Source organism: Gavia stellata, chromosome 4, assembly GCF_030936135.1.
Source record: "Gavia stellata isolate bGavSte3 chromosome 4, bGavSte3.hap2, whole genome shotgun sequence".
In the NCBI taxonomy this organism is placed as follows: Eukaryota; Metazoa; Chordata; class Aves; order Gaviiformes; family Gaviidae; genus Gavia; species Gavia stellata.
The window spans coordinates 59,111,260-59,124,916 of record NC_082597.1 but is presented as its reverse complement, the minus strand read 5'-3'; the positions used below and the strand labels follow the sequence as shown (position 1 = coordinate 59,124,916).

The 13,657-nt window shown below is 44.2% G+C and overlaps 1 protein-coding gene across 4 annotated transcripts in view; it reads right to left on the bottom strand.

The window, feature by feature from the left end:
* The window catches only part of RBFOX2 (RNA binding fox-1 homolog 2), a 167,418-nt gene that overhangs the window by 44,443 nt on the left and 109,318 nt on the right, over positions 1-13,657 (bottom strand). For 3 of the 4 annotated variants that reach the window (XM_059817036.1, XM_059817037.1, XM_059817038.1), the window contains 2 exons: positions 10,478-10,702; positions 630-776 (listed from right to left, as the gene is read on the bottom strand). In XM_059817036.1, coding sequence (XP_059673019.1) covers positions 630-776; positions 10,478-10,702 — 372 coding nt within the window. The remainder of the gene's footprint in view (positions 1-629; positions 777-10,477; positions 10,703-13,657) is intronic. The other variant, XM_059817039.1, reaches the window with a different exon arrangement.

The following is a 13,657-nucleotide window of genomic DNA, read 5'->3' as shown; positions in this document are numbered from 1 at the left end:
GCATCTAGCTCATTTATCTCTGTGTTCACATGGAATGAGTCATCACCTGTACTCACGTGAACAAGGTCTTCCTCAAAGAGCTTATAAATTGAGAATGATGAATAGCATACAAAGATTAGGGAAGACAAACTATTTGGTCAAAAGAAACAGAATGTGTATCACACACAATGTAAATAACCATCTGACTTGCACTAGCTTTTCCACATGCAATTACTAGTTGGCCAATTCCTTGCAGCAATTTTTCATCACAGAAGTGGATCATGAGGAAAGACATAAATATTTCAACAAGTTTCTAAGCAACTGAAAAACAGTGCTTTGCAAGGGATATATTAAGTCAATGTTTAATCCTAGTCTTTACTGGGAAATAAGGTGAAATTTCATTTTGTTTTTTCCAAACCAATTGTTAGGTTACGCTGAACATCTTGATATGAACAACACAGTTACAGTTTTCATATGTATTTACCAGCTGAGGTAAACACTACCAATTGTCATAGTCCTGCAAATATTTTACAGTGTGCCAACTAAATCGAGGGGGAAGGGCTTTTCATTCACATGAATACACCAGCACCACATGTCCCACCTGTGGGGAAGATGAATCTGCCATGCCTTAAAAGGCACTGGTAACTTACCCCAAACATCTGCCGAAGGTCAGGATCTCGAAAGCGGAAAGGAATGTTAGACACATGAAGTCGTTTTGGAGTGGATTTGCTCTCGGTATTCTCACTGTTCTGCGTCTGTGATTGCTGTCCATCTGTCTGTGCCCCTCCTTCTGTCTGCTGAAATGAGAAAGACAGAAGCATGTGCATGAATAGAAATCAGACAAATTCCTTTCACGTGCTTTGTCTATCTCTTTTTAGGTATTAGTACCACACTTGCAATTGCATTATATCTAACACTTGACAATTATTTTGATAAAGCCAGTAACGCTTAACAATCGATCTGTTGTTCTTCCACTCCCTTTCCAGAGTAAACAATAATGAGATCTCAGCCTCCCTCCCCTCATATCACCTTTTAGCTTAGTAGATTTGCCTTTGGTTTTCTTAAATTGCTTCTCTCTTTTCGCCTGTTCTTCCTCACTTCAGCTGCCACCACATGAAAGCTCTAATGAAGAGGCGGATCTTTCATATCCTGAAGCTGGGAGGTAGTACCGCCACTCTAATCTCATGTGGCAGGATGCTCATGCAATCATCAAAATCCCACAGCTGAAGTGGCAGCTCTTCACTGGGCCAATACCAGAAATGCATCCCCAGGCAAAACGGCATCTGCTCTGTCAAGCTCCCTTCAAAGAAACATTACCCCAAAAGAAGATCTATAATTAAATGGTAAAATCCATACATGAACAGCTTACGGATGTCTTTGATTAACTTTTCTCGTACATCTAAAAGTCAGCCCAGGGACAGGAAACAGTCATTACCGTTGGAGGATTTATAAAAACTCCAAGTGCTACTTTCTGCTACTAATTCCACAGCTAAAACAAGGGAATTTGTTCCAGCATTCCCAAGCACTAACTGGTACAGCGAAGCCAGGTCAAGGGGTGGGCCAGGGGTACTTGTGCACAGAAAAAGTACAGGAAGAAGGCAGAGGAATAGGGATACCAGTGTGTCAGAGGAAAGCCCTAATGCCCCCGCAGAGATGACTGGCAGGGGAGAAGAAAGGAAGAGAACCACAGCCCCTTGTCTTGGGCTTCAACTAAGAAGTGGTAAAATTTGAGCGCAGCACTAAATATAAAGGCAAGGCGCCTTTGCAAAATAGCTAGATGAGAAAATGGTATTTTTTGCACTTTAGTCAGAAAAATGACCTCAAAAACTCAGAGCTACAGAACAAAGTAGATTACAGTTTTGTCGGTTTTATTGCTCTGTCCCTTTCCAAAAGCATGCGTTGACAGGCCAAGGTATTCAAACAGCACCCACCCACTCTATCTCCTGCTGCTTGCCTCAGCCTCCTAGGAGTCATGCTTTGACCATTTGTGTGATGCATTTTGAAGTGTCATTTCATTTCTTTAGATGCCAACCTGACTTCTTCCTTAACCCATCAAATGAAAAGAAGTTCTGCAAGAAGGCAAGGACCATGTAATTGCTAGAGTTAGCCTTTTTTAGGCACCTTCAAGAACACACACAGGCCTTAAAAATAAAGATTTAAGATTAGGGGGTTTTTTGCTGGTTTGGGGCCTTTTTTTTTTTGCCTGTTTTAAATACATAATTTTTGTACCAAAGAGGAAAGAAATCTCAGGGGAGTTGCCCACACTGACTCCCCAACCACTGGCTGGACTTGTTAGACTATTCTGCACATGATTCAATATACAGCACTTCATGAATATTTGGAAAGAAACATCTCTCCACAGATGAACTAAACTGGCAACATTAAGAGAGCTGCTTCTGGCCAGAAATGTCTCTTACTGACATGACCTTGAACTTGTATATTGGTTATAAAGCAGTGACAAGAGCAAGTGAACAGTAAGCACTGGGGTCTTGTCGCACTGAGCAAAGCAGTGACAGCTTTCCATTTTATTTTAGTAGGGCTGCATAGGCAGCACAAAACATGTTTGATCTGGTTAACATAAATTAAGCTGTGATAGGAAGAATGAAGATACCGCCCTGTGAGTATCTCCACTTCCCAGAACCGTGCAAGTCTTACGAGAAGCCTAGGAGGATCAAGCGTTTTTATTTGGCTAAGACTCATCCATCCCCCAAAACATCAAATTCTTGAGAACAACCTCAGAAACTTCCATTTGATCGTATCTAAAAAGCTGCCTCCACCTCTCCGAGTTCCCCCTCTTCTCCCACTCTCACCCCTATGACAAAATGCATCTCCAAAGATACAGAAGGGTGCACCCTAGGGGAAGAATCGATGCAGCTGGCGTGTGATTAAATCACACCATGCTATCGGGTGCTTTTATTTTTATGCCTCCATCAGAGTCCTTTGCTCCTCAGGGCAAATCTGTCCAAGAAGGACCAAACACAAGAGTAGCCTATTCATCACCACTGTACACAACACCTGCAAGTGAGTGCTCCAAAATAACTCCCCAAAATCATCAACACTCCTGCTAAAAGGGATCTCTACAATCCATTTTGGAGCACTGCTAGTGCAATTTGCCAAATCTCATGTTTTCTATGGCTTTGCGTGGAACTCGCAAGTGGGCAAACACCCATGCACACAGGTGCATCTTCAAAACACACACACACTAGTGCATCTTCTGCAGTGTGAATGAGGAAACGCACAGATTCTGAACTGTGACAACAAGAATGTTTCAGTCTTTAAATTTAAATATGGGTTGCACAGGACTGGACCTGCTGCTTCCACAGGGGAGGAAGCCAGGAGGTTGTTTGCACTCCTCTCCCATCCGTCTGTTCGCAGGCAGAGGGCAGAACTCCTTTCTTACCAAGGGTGCGATGTATCATGTACAGCGGCCTGCTCAAATATACTCACAGATGTTCCAGCATATGGCAGAGTGCTGCTGCCACACAGGAGTCGTCTTGCTGAATGTGAGATGTACAGTAAGACAAAGGCTTCAAAGAGGAGAAACAATAGAACTAACAGGGGATCTCTGTCCACTCTTACCTTTTTGACTACACTAAGAGTCCTCAAATGCTTTTCAGGCTTTCACATACCCTGATTTTGCAGCAGCAGTTTAACATTAAATACCTTCTCTCTCTGGATGTGGTAGCTCCCTCATTTCTATTGTCCATGGCCCTAAGGTAAGATTTGAACTTTCAGCCACTGTAACATTTGTAGCTCAATACATTTGTCTACTGCCACACATTCAGCTACAGCATAAATGAAAGAAATAATCTCCTCAGATCTTGCTTTTTTTTTTCCTTTTATAGTTGTTCCTTGTCTTAATTCATTAGGAAGGAGATGAAAGGAAGGGCCTGGAGCCTGTTCTCAGGCAGCACATAATGGAGACTGGCAACAGCGCTACCCTGACCAAGCCAGTTGATAAAAGCCCGCATTTCACCGAGTGCCCACTCCCCACCCTGACTCCTTCCCCACACCGAGTTTTGGCTCCTTCCTTCTGGCCTCACATCAACACTTCACAGCAAAGAACTATCCCTCTCCCTTTGCTACAGACAGCGATTCAGCTTGGAAGGGATCTAATACGTGTTCCCTAGGTGACAATGCCTGTCATCAGGCAACACAGAGACATGCTGCGGCAAAGATCCTGCATTTATAGAATCATAGAATCGCTTAGGTTGGAAAGGACCTTTAAGATCATCAAGTCCACGTATTAACCTAACCCTGCTAAGTTCACCACTAAACCATGTCCCTAAGCACCTCACCCACACATCTTTCAAATACCTCCAGGGATGGTGAAGTTTTTCCTGATATCCAGTCTAAACCTCCACTGGTGCAACTTGAGGCCATTTCCTCTTGTCCTATTACTTGTCACTTGGGAGAAGAGACCAGCACCCACCATTCCACAACCTCCTTTCAGGTAGTTGTAGAGAGCGATAAGGTCTCCCCTGAGCCTCCTCTTCTCCAGGCTAAACAACCCCAGTTCTCTCAACCGCTCCTCGTAAGACTTGTGCTCCAGACCCTTCACCAGCATCGCTGCCCTTCTTTGGACACACTCCAGCACCAGCAGGCAATCTTCCCACTGCAAAGGACAGTGCAGACAACGTGGGAAGATCTCTGCAACTTCTAGTGAAGAACACGCATCAAAACAACCAGTCACCCACCAATGAACTGATACTCACTGAGCAGGTTTGGTGGAAAAATGAGTGAAGAATTAGGCACTACACACAAAACCCCTCTCCTGCCCCCCACACTCTGCCAGAGTAGGACTGAGGTCCTACAGATCCGAGAGCAAAGGGCACGGGAAATTCTGCTGCTTAAACAACATTTGTTTAGCAGACAGAAGACCACAGGGCTAATAATCACCTTTCAATAGCAGTAAATATAATGTACTTGATTTTTGAGAGATGCCAGCAGTGTTACATTAAAAAAAAAAGGCACAATTAACGATGTGTCCAAGCGCTTTGTATGCCAAAAACCAGACAAAAAAAATTTGCTAAGGATGTACCAAATAACTTCTGCTAGGCTTTAAACTATTTTCAGTATAGTCAGATTAATACAGGGCATATATTTTTTTATTGTTATTTACCTGTTTTCAGACATACTGAAGCTTAAGTCATTTTATTCACTTTCCTCATTAAATAGAGATATAACCCACCTGAAGTCAGAACACAAACCTAACATAGGAAAGCACACCGGAAGCTTTGCTACCTATCCTGCACAATGAAGACCTCTCTGATATGTCAGATAACATTTCCCATGTAGTGATATTTAAAATTACTTTGTTTTTCTGAGCCATATTTTTTTAATAGGGTTCTTGTCCACTATCTTCTTTCTGACAGAGGCCAAATCCGTGGCACCTGTGGAAGAACCTTAAGAACACAGCAAACGTTTGGTGATTTTTCTCCAGCACAGCCTCCAGCAAACTGAGGCAGTTGATGTCTCAACTTCCAAAGCATCCTATGGACAAGAGTTCCAATGCTAAATTCATTATATGGAAAAAACAAGAAACAAAAACCTGGTTTTTTCATACGTGGCACCCAATTATTTCCTGCGTGCATCCTAGTAAGTGAAAATGGGAAAGTTCCCTATTTTATTTCCCATACCATTCAATATTCTACGTACTAGTCATATGCCTTCATTCCTGCCAGCTCTTTTTGTAAGTGAAGATTTCGTTTCTTCTTATAAAGAACCTGCTACATTCCTTTCATCAACACCATTATCCTTCCCTGTACTACTTCTAGATCTGCTGTAACCTTTGAGAGATATGCAGAAGTACCACAGCTGTATACTCTAACGTTATGGTATTTGCTGATTTATTTCCTACTTCTCTTTCAAAATAATTTTTAAATCTGCCTCACTAGACACAAGTCTGCAAGTCCTGACAATAATCTGCCTCATACTCAAAATAATAAAATAATCTGCCTCATACTCAAAGCAAATTCCTGATGTTAAATATCAAAGTTTGCTACCTCAAGACAGCAATTTGTAAGCTGAGGTGGCCAAACAATCAGCAGCTAGCTACTTACTTGAAGTTAGTTATTCCTCTTGTCTACCTGCTCAGCAGTATCAAAAAATAAGTGAGGATATTCATTAAACGTATTCTTCACCTGAAATACCTCACATGAGCAATTGCTTTAATTACTGAAGTGATGAAAAATAATTACAGAGAAAAATTCTGCAGTCTCAGACTAGGCAAGAAATACCCAAGGGAAAGTCATCATTATAACATCACCCGTGTGTTACAGAAGTCAGCTGAGGAACCCTTGTTGCCATTGGCTCCCTTCTTACCAAACCCTTGCTAGATGTACGGGGCACAGCCGGATGACTGAGCGGCTTCCCCATCTTGCTTCTGAACATGATATATAGGGGTCCCCCCACCACAGATGTGTCTCCTTTAAGAAATCAGAAAGTCACTATCCCCTTACGGTACAGCAAATGAGTTAAATATGTTTCAGTATGGCACATCAAGAAGCCGAGACACACGATGCTCTGTAATTAAATAATGCTTTATATTGGTTCACGACAACGTAACACCAAGACGACAGCACCTGACATTTTCATGCAAAGTAATTTACATAAACTTATTCCTCTACTTCTATACCTCCAGCTGCATTCCGTAATTTATACAGACACACAAATTCTTCCCTCTGACATTAACAAGAGAAACGAGTTGAATAACCAGCTCACAGTATTAAATGCATTGCATTTACTATCAAGCAAGCTTTTTTAATTCAGCAGATGATTAATCTTCCCTCTGCGGGTAGACCAGGAGATGCAGAGAGCTGACAATTGCTCTCAGCTTCTGGCCACACACTTCATACGCTTACCTTGCGACAACAGCATTTTCTGGATTCCTCCAAGAGCTGCTCTAATTCATTAACCCAGCAAAAGAATTGGACAGCTTTCTGCCAGGTCAGTGAATTAAAGTGGCTCACATAAGGAATTGCCAGAGCCAGTAAATAGGAGTGGGAGTTTGTGCTTGGAGCCAGATCTCTCCTTTCTGACAGCAGTGAATCTTTAGATCAGCTCAGCTGCCAGAAGTACTGCAGCCTAATTAGCATCTCCACTTACAGCTATCTGTGTTGGATGTCTCCATTAGGGATAAGCGCACTAATGTAAACCAAGAAGGGGGAAGAAACCAGGCAACCCAGCACCATAAGAAGTGAAATGCAGAGCATCAACGGTTTAAGAGACAGGCTGCAACAGGCAGACTAAGTAGGCCAAATATGGTCTGGTACCGCAGTCTATTTTTAATCCAGACCTTTCAGCTGTGCTTTGGGACGGTATCAACAGAAAGGACAGATGCTTGAAGATGAAGACCGGGAGACCCACATGCCAGGCAAGAAACAAAGCCCCACAGATGAGGCTCGATCCTAAAATAAAACAAGATTCCAAAATATTAAGCTGTTTGTATTACACCACCTATTGTGCCAATTTCTTTTCCATGCCCCTGCTCCGAGACCTTTGAATGCTTTCCACTACACTCAAACCTCCAGAACCAAGTTCATCCTTAGCTGATGACACCAACCAGTCATTCCCCTTTGCTTAGGGCTTTTAGATTGCGTAGGAAGGCATGGACTTTGGCTCTCAAAGTTCATTTTACTTAAGTTTACTGCTGATGTTTGACCTCAGGCTTCCAGACCACTGTCTATTAACTCAGACACCATCGCTAATCTCAAATCATTCAATCTGACTTGCCCGCCAGAATCTGCCAGGTTTCTATGAAAAGGTGCTCCCACGCAGTGTGTTTGTTAGGGACCCCATTATAGACCCCATTACATTGCTGCATAACATCTTACCAACCAGATGAAACTCCCCTTTCCATGAGGGACCTTTAAGCCACCCCATATTCTCTGTTACTTTTGCAATTATCCTGAAAGCTACCAGCCTGAAAAGCATGAAAGCCCCACCATCCGAGCACACCTTTCACTATCTCGTGCTGTCCTGCTAACTGGACCAAGCAGAGGCATTGTTCTTAAAAGCAAGGAGAGATCTTATCTGTCTGGCTGGAGGAATTTCTGAATCATCCCATGGGAGCACAGGCTTCAAGTCAGCAGCTAAAAAATCCACCGGCTGTTCAGCATGGGGTATCGCCTTCACAAACGACAGCAGCTGCACTTGTCAGTCGCAATAATGGGAGGGAAGGATCATACATCACCCACAATGACTTTTTGCTCTATTAAAGTTAGCACTGTTGTTTGAGCAAGACAACAAAATGATGAAAGAAAAAGATGCCTTAAAGCATAGCAGTCTAGTCCACATGGACTAAACACGTATGTCAAACAAGTAATAACCAGCATATGTGATGGGCAAGATGCTTGACATTAGCTGTAGATGTTCAAGGTGAAATAACCAACCCGTTCTGCTGTATTTTAATAGCATGCTTTAGGTTGAGTAACTACTGAGCCTTCTTCCTTCCCCTAGTTCCTACATCATTAATCGGCATACTGACAAGGAGAAAAGTTACAAGCAATTACATCCCAAGGCAGCCCACAGAATCAAAATAACTTCATACAGAAGGAGTCCTAGACAGAAAGATAAAGGGACTCAGAAGATCCAGAACCCCATGCATGTGAAAGTCTGGCATGTGAAAGGCCCTTAGCTGAGGCGCCTTCCCCCTCCCCCTGGATTTCTTCATGTGCCACCATCTGGGATCCTCTGGGTTTGATCAGTCCCAGCCATAGCAGCAGCAGCAGCAGCGCGCTTGTCTGCACCCTTACCTTTTCCCGGTTAGCTACAGTCTGCAAGCCCAATTCTGCATGCTCAGCTCGCACATCTTTAACCACATCAAATGGTCAGACCAGACGGGCCCACCTGTTTCCAACAGCCAGTACAAGCGTTACGTGTTATTCAGCCTGTTTCTTGGATAACCCCTGCCAGTCAGGCTCCCTCTGCAGCCTCCTGGCAACACCACTGCCTCCCAGCAGTCTCCCAGCAACGCGCCCTCCCACACAGATGGGCTCCCAGTCCCTCCTTGCAGGCTAGCCAGCCTCCCCGTGCGGTGTGGGCTCCTCAGAGCTGGCATTAGTTGATGGAACACAGAGCTCGGCCCTGCAGCACCACGAAGATGGCTCCTAATATGGAAGAGGAGCAGGAGGGCTGGCAAGAGCTTACATCCAAGGTCAAGGCTCGCATCATTTCCATTAAAAAGAAACTCTCTTAAGCTCTGGGCAGGGATGGGAACAGCAAAAATACATGGGGAAAGCCACTGCCCTGTTTTATTCCCCGTTTCCAGCTTTCCCATCCAACTGGCAGTGCTCAAAATAGCTGTCTCCTGGAGACGGGCAGCCCAGATCTTACGGGTTGGAACGACATTGGACAATCTGGTACTAAAATGATGACTTGCATTTCTGCACACTGCATCAGCTCTAAGTTTTAATTCCAGCCTGATCTCTTCTCATCTACGTTTGTGTTTGCTGAGTAAGGCACCTAAAGTTCCTTTTAAGCACTACCAATGTGCTTTACAGGGCTTGTACTCTTTTTCTTCTTCAAGACTCTGAAGTTGCGGCATTCCCAGGATGAACTCAAAGATATCTTATCAAAGTCATAACCAGCAGCGTCAACTGTGCAGCCACTGCCCAGCACAGAAGGAGCAGAGGTGCATGCCGGGAACCATGCACACTCAAGCTGGCACTATCAGTTCTTCCAATCGTTGGCACTGAATTCACTCAGTACTTACAGGGGGAAAAATAATCTCTACGAGCCAAACACCCAACTACAAGTAAAACTGAAAGCATTAACAGATTAAATCCACCCCTGAGCACTGAAGGCTCTCACCATAAGGCTCTTTATTAGGAAGTTAAGTCTTAACAAGTGGCTTAAGGGGTGAATAAAGCTTTTCCTGGGATAATCTGTCAGCATGTTGCCCAGTGCCAGTTCCAGGCCATGGGAAGAAGAAAGCAAAAAAATATAAGAAGGTGAAAATCTTTGTTTGGCAAATGGATGCCCAGTAGCTGAGAGGTCCTGTCCTACCTTTGCCCTTGAAGCTCCCTGCCATTTTCAGAAAGTAAAAAAAAAGTATTTTTCTACTCTGCTAGCTTCCTGAAAAGAAAACCACATTGGGATTACACCTATAATGCATGTGTTCACCCTAATCCTTTGTACCGTCAACCCTCCAGAATTTGCCTCCATCACATTCATTTGAAGCATTCGTCAATTAACACAAAGTAATTAAGACCTTTGTAAAGGACTGTCATTGGACAATGCCACCATGGTAGAAACACCATGATCCGAAGTACTACTGGTCTTTGCAGACACCTACTTAAGAGGGGAACATGCACAAGAGGAAAGACAGAAACCTAGTAATGGAAGGTCAGAAGCTATGTTTTGTTTATAAATCTCTCCTTTTCCAGCCTACTGCTGATTTGCTGTATACTTAAGAAACAGTCAACAATCTAATCAACAGCTACTTTTTCCCAAAGCACTGTGCTGTTCTCCTAGCTCTGCACCCTTCTGCACTTACTGCAAGAGATCCGTTCTGCGTGCTGGCTGTGTTCGTGCTCTGCTCTCCATGCGGCTGCGTGCTTCCGTAGAGCGTCAGATTGTGCTCGCTGGTCTGGCCTGCATAGTCCTGAGTGTGTGGCACCCCGTACTCTGTAGGAATCCCATTCTGTGGGGGTGGCGGAAATGGGATTGTGGTGAATGGCTGCACCATTGCATCAGGAGTTGCTGCTGGCTCCTGGTTACCCTGAAGAAAGGGAAAAGGAGAAAACAGCTGTATACTACAGAAGATGAATCAAAACATCAGCCTGAGAAACGATATACACACACATGCATGCAGACCATGAATATCCCACCCACCGCCACCAGTCTTCTATTATCTTCTCTATCAGAAAGAGCACGCCTTGCTCCTGTGAGCCATGACACTGTTTTCTTAATCTTTTTTGGGCAACTTTCTCGCCACCGAGTGGCACATGGAGAACAAATTATGGGGCTTGCAAATTGCCCTGTAATATCACAGAAGGCTTTACACACAGTAAAGCATTATTTTGGAAGGGGTAAGAGGCACTGAAACATTGGAATGGAGAAGGAAACACAGACAGAAGAACAGGGTTCTTTAATACGCCTACAAGTACCATATCTAGGTCCATCACCTCCAGCCTGATCCTCACGGGTCTGCTCACAAGCAAGCATATCGTGTGGTTCAGAGCACACTTTTCTCTGTGGTGTTACAGTGAGAGGAAAAAAAGTACTAGTTTTAAAACTGATCTGTGCAACAGCCCCCTCCTTTGCTCTGGCAGCACTGAGTACAGAGCATGGGTGCTCAGGTATCAGTCACTGGAATATCCCACTTGCTCTGTACTGACTGTGCAGAAAACACCGAAGAGCTGTGGGACCTGAATTGAGAACACAAGCCTGGAGCATGCTCACTCTTTCCCCGGTCCTGAGCATCACTATCATCACACAAGGCACTGATTACCCACTCCTCTCTCAGCTTAGGGTATCCCACAGAGACCTCTACACTAGGACAGTGGACTTCTTAGCAGCTTTTAGCACTGCCTCAGATGTAGTTGACACCAACCAGATGACTCAAACAGACAGATGACCATGCAAAAGATATCCCCAAAAGACAGTAAAAAACCTACCTCACCATGCCTGAAAACCACCCAAAGCAAACATGAAAACATGCAGCCCTGCAGCTGCTGCAGGGATCTCACTGAGGGGGGAGCAGGGAGCTGCATGCAGCCACCTGGGGCAAAGGAGAACAGCCTTGACATTGAAACCCAACGCTGGGAAGCTCAGGCTGCTGCACCACTCCTACTGCTTCCACTAGCACAGCAGAAAAAAATCCACGGGAAAGATTTATGATAGGAGGGCTGTTTGATTTATGTGCATGTCAACAGACTAATCCTGATTTTAAATTTTGGCTGCTGTTCCAGTCCTGGGTCCTCCCCTACAAAGCCCGGAGGTGCTCGAGCCTATTCTGACATCAACATGCTTAAATCAATGGAGTGAAAGAGAAGCAGACCTTATCCTGTGGATAGGAAAGGCAGAGTGGGAATTACCAAGCAGCCTGTCAGCAGAGAGCACGCAGGGGCTGATGGACCTCCAGTGAAGCCAGACAAACCTTTCAGTCCCTTTATCAGACTACCTGCACCTTTCCCTTCCGGGCAAAGGAAACAATGATAAATGCAGCGGACCTCCAGCCAGCATCGGGTCATTCAGACACTGGCATAATCCCAAATTTGCTCTGACATTAGTCTATCTGGTCTGCCTCCCCTGGGGGCCACGCGGCCACGTGCTCCCGCAGCTGGGGAGAAGGAGACGGAAGGGCATTCAATACCGCTCAGTGGAGCTGAGCTGCAGCCTTGGCCTGTGCCAAACGATGGATGGTTTCATTAACTAAAGTCCAGCCGCTGCAAAGCCTTGCTGCCTGCAGAAACACAAAACTCCACAGCCTTATCCAAGAAAGAAAACTTCAGGCAAGCATGACAGCCATGGCCAGCACTCGGTGCCTTGCATGTGCTCCCCCAAGCCATTGCCGCCCTGTGTCGCATGCTAGCAGCTCTGTGGAGGTTTTTCACACACCACGCACATTTTGTGAAAGCAAGACAGGGTTCCCCCACCCTCCACTTCTGCTCATTGCTTTGCCATTCTCAGCTTCAAAGCAGGGAGCTTCTGACTCGACCTAAACCACCATCAAGATCCGCAGGGCAAGTTTTACAAACGGAAGGGAGGAGAGGCTGAACAATAGCTATCCCACTGCAAACAAGGTATCAGCAACCCCATCACTCACCTACTTGGAGTATTTATCCCCTGTTACGACAGCTCCACTCTGTCTGCATACTGCCTCCTTTTCAAGCTCTTTTGCTTACACGATTTCATTCTATGCAATTATCTGCATGCTTCCATACAGCCCACATTTTCTACCCATTTCTTGTGTTTAAAATAGGAGCAAAGTATGAAACTGATTTCCTTTTTTAAAAAAAATTTCAAGAATTGGTAGGGTAATCCCAGGAAAGATGCAGTAACAGAAACTATTTCCAATTTTCTTAGAACAACCTAGATTTACAAGCCGGTAGTACCCCAGATAGGAGGAAGAGAATGCTAATTAGCCACAAACAAAACCTATTCTGCTGTCCTCTCAACAGTGCAGGGCTGCTCCCCAAAGGACATACTCCAGCATTTTGTTTCATCTCACTCAGACTACTTAAAATGCCAGCCCATAAACCTTATATAGTCTTATTTTCAATGTTTGTACCCCTCAGTTAATACTGTTCCTTCCAGTTTAAACACATTTCAAGCTTTTAAATATTTTCTCCCCCTTCTTCAATTATCTACAAATGTCTGAAGGACGAAAAATGGTGTCTCTCCTATTGCTTGTGGTGTTTTGATAATACATATTTATTTTGAGTTTAATGACACCTCGCAAGCCAAAATATCCTGGTAACTTTATTTATTACTTCTCTCTGACCTTCCTAAGATTTTCAAATAAGGGAATCCTGGTGCAGAATGAAATGCTTTTAATATTATCATGTCCTCCCCCCCCATCGCACTAACACGCAAAAATCCTATCTTTTATTACAAATGTATCTTTAATTTAATGTCTCAGGTTATCTGTAGATCTATCACCATTATGCTCATCCAGGTTTCATCATCCCATGGAGTATCTGTATCTCAAATTATTTTTCTTTTGATGTGA